Source organism: Phaseolus vulgaris, chromosome 8, assembly GCF_000499845.2.
Source record: "Phaseolus vulgaris cultivar G19833 chromosome 8, P. vulgaris v2.0, whole genome shotgun sequence".
NCBI lineage: Eukaryota > Viridiplantae > Streptophyta > Magnoliopsida > Fabales > Fabaceae > Phaseolus > Phaseolus vulgaris.
The window spans coordinates 3,728,933-3,736,324 of NC_023752.2; the positions used below are offsets into that span (position 1 = coordinate 3,728,933).

Sequence of the window (7,392 nt, forward strand, 5' to 3'; positions counted from 1 at the left end):
TAATAATATTATTAAGTTTTATTATATTATTAATTTTAATATATACATAACGCAATTTTATTATTTTTTAAAAACATACATTTAAAATTAGTAAAATTCAAAACGTATACTAATATATACTAATAAAAACATGTATTTTAATAAATATATTAAATATATAACTAGTTTTTAATTTATTTAATTCATGAGATAAATATAAATTTAATATATTTGAAAACTATAATGAATAAACATTTTTATTATAAATTATATTATAACTTAAATTTTTAATAAATAAATATTTTAAAAATATATATCATATTTGATATATATGATAAAAAATAATTATTAAGATCTTTTGAATATTATTATTATTATTTTAAATGAGGCGTTGATTACACGTAAATTATTCAATAAAACCTATCTCTTGGTTTTCGTTCCATAATTCTTATTTTGCATTTGATTAAACACTAAAAATACTATTTTTTAATTAATATTGTTCCTAAAATCTATTTCTGTATATAACTATTTAAGTAAATTATCTTATTTGATATTTATTTTTCAATCACAAACTATAGTGATTGTTTATAATGAACTATGAATGTATAAAAGTTTCATCCTTGAGATTTTTCACTTATAAATGGAAATGAATAATTATATAATGGTTATTTAGCTTTGACCAAAAATTGATTTTATAAAGAAAACAAATTGTCATTCTAAATAGCATTAGATTTGTACCTTGAATAAGACATGAGTTCTAAAATCAATTCAGTGGTATTCATTTTTAAGATTGACACTAAATAAAGTCAATACTAATAATAATTTTTTTAAAATATAACTTAGTGTAATGTCCGGTGAATAATTTAAATCTATCAATGTCAATTACAAAATAAAATAATGATTTGAAAAATATCATAATTTAAAGAGATTATTTATAACTTACTTAAAATTATTTATCTAATAATTGTGAGTGACAAAATTATAATTTTGATATTGATTTTTTTATTAAATTAAGTTAGATTTATCATTATCAAATTTTAACATTTTAATTAAATTGGAATATTAAAGTTTCATTAATCATTTAATACGAAAGAAAAAAAATATTATAAGCAGCTAATAAAACTTAAAATTTAAAAGACTACAAAGACAATCTATTTAAAATATCAATATTAGAAAATGTATATGCACATTTATTATCTTTTCTTCCCAAAAAGATATGGAAGAGTTTAGAATTCATAAAGACGTAAGTATTAATATCGTTCCATTAAGGAGTAGCATTTGAATTCTCTTCTACATTTAAATATGTCAATAACAACATTGAAAGCTCCAAAAATATTAAACATCACGAAATACATCAAAGGTTATAGATTTTTTTTAAAAAAAAACTTGATATATCTCGTCAAATAAAAAAAAATAGAAAATAGTACATTAGTTTACAAATGTAATTTGGCCATGCAATTCTAAAATTGCTCAATTTCAACAATAAATTATTATTTTTTAATTGTAATCTGATGTAGGTTGTTAACATATCATTACTATACAATAATCATAATGTCAACACTATCTAGAAGCTTAATAGCATTTATAACAAAAGGGAAACAATGCTTGAGCACTCTTCTGAGAGCAGATTAAGCCCACCACAACTAAAAAAACAATGGTTTTAAAATTCTCAACAACAAGAATGTTCTTCCTTTATGGAGAAAAACAGTTATTATAGAGATAAAAAAATAAAAAATTATCCTATACAATAAAATAAACATGTAACCTACCAGTGCAACACTATATAGGCATCATGTCATATCTACTACCAACAACACAAGTCATGTTTGTGCTTAGAGGAGATATTTAAAACCATAATTATAAGAGTATTCCTAGCAAAGCAATCAAAATACCAAAACAGTTCACTAAAGGTCATGGATAACTTTTTTTTCATCATCTTTAGCAATTTTTTTAGGAGCTTTTGTTGTCTTTTTTGTAGGTTTACGATGCTTTTTTTGGTTTGAAATAGAGTGCCACCATCTTCTATATCCTCTTGCTCACTCATGGTTTCCTCTTCCTCCAACATTTTGTCATCCTAAAACTCAAAGACAATCTTGCCTTCAACTTTGAGATTAGAGGAAATACCATGAACTTTAGAGGCACATTCCGATAATTCTACATCCAATATAGGAGACTCATAATCCTATTGTTTAGGTCATTAAAACTATTATTTAGTGTTAAAGCTAATTCTTTATGAGATAGTCAATGAGAAAGTCTAACAAAAGTTTGAATGTACTTAAACTATGAATCCTTCATTCCAGTCTTATTCTATTATATCTTAGCCAAATGAGTACTAGTATTTAACTTAATAGAATGAATGTATAATTTTTTTATAGCAAAAGTAAGTTCATGGTTAACCACCCCTTATTCATCCAAACTTGTTATGGGTTCCAAGACTAGCATACTTATCAAATCACGAGAGATATTAACAATAGTCCTTAAAAAAAATCAACAAAATTATATGCATGAGGTTTAGGTTTATCCATATTGTCATTTCTCATATAAGTGATATCTTATTCATTCATAACAAGATTATTTTTCGAAGTTTATTCAGTGTGTCATTAGAATCTTTAACATTATCTCTTAGTGATTAATTTGTATCAAATATCCAACTTTTCGTACTTAGTATCAACCACAAAAGTTACAAGTGTCAATTGTTAGAATCCTAAACATATCTTGTATGAATTAAACACAAATGACTTTATGACTTTGCAAGTCCCAAAATTTTTCATATATTTCCAAATTTATTGGAAAAATGTTGGTTGGTTGAAGGATTATCTCCACTTAAGGATTCTCCCATACAAAGTGGATTTTATCATTATCAAAATTGATAATCATTTTCACCAATTTGGAACTTTGATACTAGTAGTAGAAAGGACTTGAATTTAATAATAATTATAATTTTGATAAAGTTGTTGTTTGAGTTTGATAATAAAAGGCTAGCCAATTCTTTTATTAGAAATAAATATCTTATATCAAAACTAATTTTAATAATTCACTTTTTATTTTAATGTATATAATTTATTAATTTAAGTTTATTTCCTTTTTTATTTTTATTTTTTAATTTTAAAAGAGATAAAACAAGTGTTTTTAAAGTTATATACATTTTGTAATTGAATTAGAAATAATCATTTCAGTAAAAATATCATGACATGTTAATATATTTCTTACAATTAACGTTTTAACTCTAACGTAGTTTAAAATATAAATTTTGTTTTAAAAAACATTTCCAAAAAGAAAAGAAATATAATCAAACGATGACTTAATTTATTCTAGAGATTATTGATTTTGTGTTAAAATAATAATGTAATTTAGTATTGAAAATTTCCTTATTCATTTAATTATTCTATCCTTGAACTTGTTTTGTGTTTTTGCTGCCTGTCTATATGTCTATTTATTTCGATATAAATATTATTGTTATTACATACAGCAACTTTATTGCTACTTCAAATTAAGTTTTATAACATAATTTTACATAGATATGGTATCTTTGAAATATTTTTTAATTTCAAATAAATTTAATTACAAATACGAATTATTATTTATTATTTATTTATTTTTATTATTTATTTTATCATTACAATTATTTTATTATTGTTATTATTAATGTATAAAGGAATAAAAAATTTCATAATAATTTATATAAAAGAATCCACAAAGGAACGGCAACGTTTTTGAGATCAGACGGTGGAGATTAACTTTCAAAATTTCAAGAAAATAGGTATCGGAAAAGAAGGTGAAAATTAGGGTTTTGAGGTATTTATTTAATTGGCAAAAGACAGTGTTTGGGTTTCACAGACAGACAAACACTCTCCATTCTTCCTTCACCAATTTTCTCGAGATCCCCATTTTCTCCGAATCGAAGCCATGGCTAAGGGTCCCGGTCTCTACACTGATATCGGCAAGAAAGCCAGGGGTACTCTCTCCCTCTCTCTCCCTCTATCTTTTCTTGAATTCCGAATTGGGATTTGGGGGTGGGGGGAATTTTTTCCGACCGTCAAAAATTGATGCTTTTTGATGAATCTTGTAATTGGTTTTTGTTTGTTTTTTGTAGATCTGCTGTTCAAGGACTACCACAGTGACCAGAAGTTCACCGTCACCACCTACTCGCCCACTGGAGTTGTGAGTGTCCATTTCTTATAGCTTCAATTTTTGTAGCAGAAACACAATGCATGCATGGGTATTTGTTTTGCTGTTGGGTTTGTTATTGGATGTTTTTTTTAGCTTGTGTGGATGATAATGTTGGTAAAATCAAGTGGCTGGTTGGTCTTGTTGTAAGATTTGTGTTCTATCTATATTTTGACTGCAAGAAATCTTTGTGATGGATTTATTTTTCCAAAAGGATTTTTTTTGGGGTTTGTGTCATGACAACAATTTCTATCTTGGCCTTTTGGTTCTTCATTCCACTGCCAAGTGTTGAATCTTCTTAATGATAAAACAAAATGGGTTTTTAGCTGGAAGGATTTTAGCAGCATTTTGATTATAACCTATTTTGATAAAAAAAAATGGAAGAATAGATAATCCAAATAAGCATATCCTTTTATTTTAGAATGAAAAAAGTAGCTAGTTTTGTTGTGATTTTTCACTTTTTAGTGGTTTTCACAATTTTCTTCTCTACCATTTTCAATTTTTTATTGGATTATAGTTTTACATGAGCTTTTATTTTCACTGGCTGTTCCTTTGGCTTCATGATGGAAATAATCTGGATTTTCCAATTGGATTTATGTAATTTAATGTAATATGCTATCAACTAAACGTAAATTTATGTTTTAACTTTTTTTAGAATTATATTAGATATTCCTGATTTACTTCATTTTATATAAACATGTGGAGTCTGTTTGTATGTAATGTCAAGCACGTGTATACTTGTCAACAGTGGCCAGAGTGACCATTTTTGCATCAAACACACTTTTGCAGTGCATAATTAGATTTTCTACTATTTTTAGGGTTTTTATCAAAGTTTTTGGTGTAATGCAGCGAATCAGGGAACCAGCCTTCTTCATTGGCTTTTGATTTCATTCAATGACCCCACTGTTTTGCACCACTAACCAACCCCATTACACATCTACCATATTTTCCTTAAGCTGTGGGCACTCTCTGTTTTGCACTTGTGATGCATCTTCTAGCTGTTATCACTCTGCTCTTCCCTTCCAAGTCTACGCGTACTGCTTTTTTACAAATTCGAAATCACCATTTCTCGTGTTTTTTTGTGATTGATATCCCTTTTGTTTTTTGGTGATTTATGTTGCCTACCCTTTGTTTTAGTTAATTGATAAAGGTTGGCTACTTTGGGATCCAGCATGTTGCCTTAAAATTTTGTGTGCCTTGTCTCCCTGCCTTGTTTTCTCTCATAATTTATTTTTGTATACTTCGTACTGTGTTTTAATATTCATTATGGAAATTGCTGAATTATGTTCATGCATATCAATAATGAACTGTCATGTATACCTTGCAATGTGGATGCCTTAGATGAGGTGGATGGATGTTGATACACAGTAGTATATCTGATAAATTTGTGATATTCACATTATGTCAGTATCATTTTAACCTCTATTTGCAATATGTTGATTTGTTTCTTCTGCTTCAGGCTATTACCTCATCAGGAACCAGGAAAGGTGAACTGTTTGTGGCTGATGTCAACACCCAGTTGAAGAACAAAAACATCACTACTGATATCAAAGTTGATACAGATTCTAATGTAAGCTCAGTATTCTTGTGTGGATATTTGTTGATTCTTTTCTATTTTTAATTGATGTCTGGTCTCCTGTGTTTCTGATTTATATGCCATGGAGAGAATTATCAATCCAAGTTTTGGTATTGATATTTCATGTTGGTCCACTACCCTTGGTGGGTGGGTTTCCAGAAAATTCAATTTGTTGTTATATTATATTTTAGGATACTTTGTATAGTTTTTTCTCTTGATCAATATTTTTTTTTCTTCTGAGAACACCTTTTCAAAATTGTTTTAAAATCTCTCTTCCTCAACTTTCTCAATAAGTTTAGTCAAACTATTATTTTACTACTCACATACATTAATTTAAGGTAAAAGATTCGTCATTCATGAACCATGTTGAATGGAAGTTCACACATTCATCGATTAATGATTTCTATATTCTTATGACCATTTTGCTAATGTTGATTAATGTGTGCATTCCAGCTCTTCACAACTATCACTGTCAATGAACCTGCTCCTGGTCTTAAGGCTATCTTTAACTTCAAAGTTCCTGACCAGAGGTCTGGAAAGGTAAGATAGTCAAGCATTTTTTGCATAACAAGCTTTCAAAAACCTTGAACTCATGCTGGAATTTTCATTGTCTTAATGTAACAGGTGGAACTTCAGTACTTGCATGACTATGCTGGAATAAGCACCAGTGTTGGGTTGACGGCAAACCCAATTGTTAACTTCTCTGGTGTTGTAGGAACCAATATTCTTGCTCTTGGTGCTGATCTTTCTTTTGACACCAAAATTGGGGAGTTAACAAAATCCAATGCTGGACTGAGCTTCACTAAGGATGACTTGATTGCCTCGTTGACTCTGTAAGTAATAGTTGCTGCTCAAAATGTTAACAGTCTGCACCTAGAAAAAAATGCATTGTCCACATTATAGATGTATTTTTTGTTGTTTTCAGTTTTCTACTTCCCCCTTTTCCGAGCTGTGCCTGAGATTGCATATATTTGTCCAAACTATTCCCTGGGCCTGTGCCTGTAGCATACTCTACTGATTTTGAATGAGTTTTTTGGTGATGTGGTGAGTTCTTGTGTGCAGGAATGACAAAGGTGATGCTCTGAATGCTGCATATTATCATGTAGTTAACCCCTTGACCAACACTGCTGTTGGTGCTGAGGTCACTCATCGATTCTCAACTAATGAGAACACTCTCATCCTTGGTACCCAACATGCATTGGATCCATTGACCACATTGAAGGCACGTGTCACCAACTTTGGTAAGACAAGTGCTCTCATCCAGCATGAGTGGCGTCCCAAATCATTTTTTACAATTTCTGGTGAGGTAGACACCAAGGCCATTGAGAAGAGTGCCAAGGTTGGATTGAGTTTGGTTCTCAAACCCTAAGAATTTTTATCCATCCTGGCAAGAGAATTGAAGTAGGTGTTAGGAAGCTTATAGTCTGTCAGACTAAATCATTTTCTTGAAGTTGGTTCTCTTCTTGGGTAAGAAGTGTTCATGGTGTTTTCGTTGCATCTGAGCAATTCAACTTTGTAAAAATAAAATAGGTTTTCTATAAACCAACTGTGACTCTTGAATGCCCCAAGCTCAGCAAGCCTCTTTTGTTGCATGAGGATTGGTACTCTCTTTATTGAGGTTTTGACATGCGAAATTTTATATCTTCTGATTTGATGGATATTTTCTGCAA

At 29.1% G+C, this 7,392-nt stretch overlaps 1 protein-coding gene across 1 annotated transcript; it reads left to right on the forward strand.

The window, feature by feature from the left end:
• The first annotated feature begins 3,694 nt into the window (after positions 1–3,694).
• Positions 3,695–7,392, forward strand: LOC137826625 (outer plastidial membrane protein porin). The gene is made up of 6 exons (XM_068632670.1): positions 3,695–3,934; positions 4,073–4,140; positions 5,606–5,716; positions 6,176–6,262; positions 6,347–6,555; positions 6,785–7,392. The coding sequence occupies exons 1-6, from the start codon at positions 3,886–3,888 to the stop codon at positions 7,089–7,091; spliced, it is 831 nt and encodes a 276-aa protein (XP_068488771.1). The 5' UTR covers positions 3,695–3,885; the 3' UTR covers positions 7,092–7,392.

What these genes read in the sequence shown, in the direction of transcription:
- LOC137826625 (XM_068632670.1), top strand. Translation starts at nt 3,886, where the DNA reads ATGGCTAAGGGTCCCGGTCTCTACACTGATATCGGCAAGAAAGCCAGG. An exon ending in AAGTTGATACAGATTCTAAT is followed by an intron (nt 5,717 to 6,175) that starts GTAAGCTCAGTA and finishes TGTGCATTCCAG; the next exon opens with CTCTTCACAACTATCACTGT. An exon ending in TTGATTGCCTCGTTGACTCT is followed by an intron (nt 6,556 to 6,784) that starts GTAAGTAATAGT and finishes TCTTGTGTGCAG; the next exon opens with GAATGACAAAGGTGATGCTC.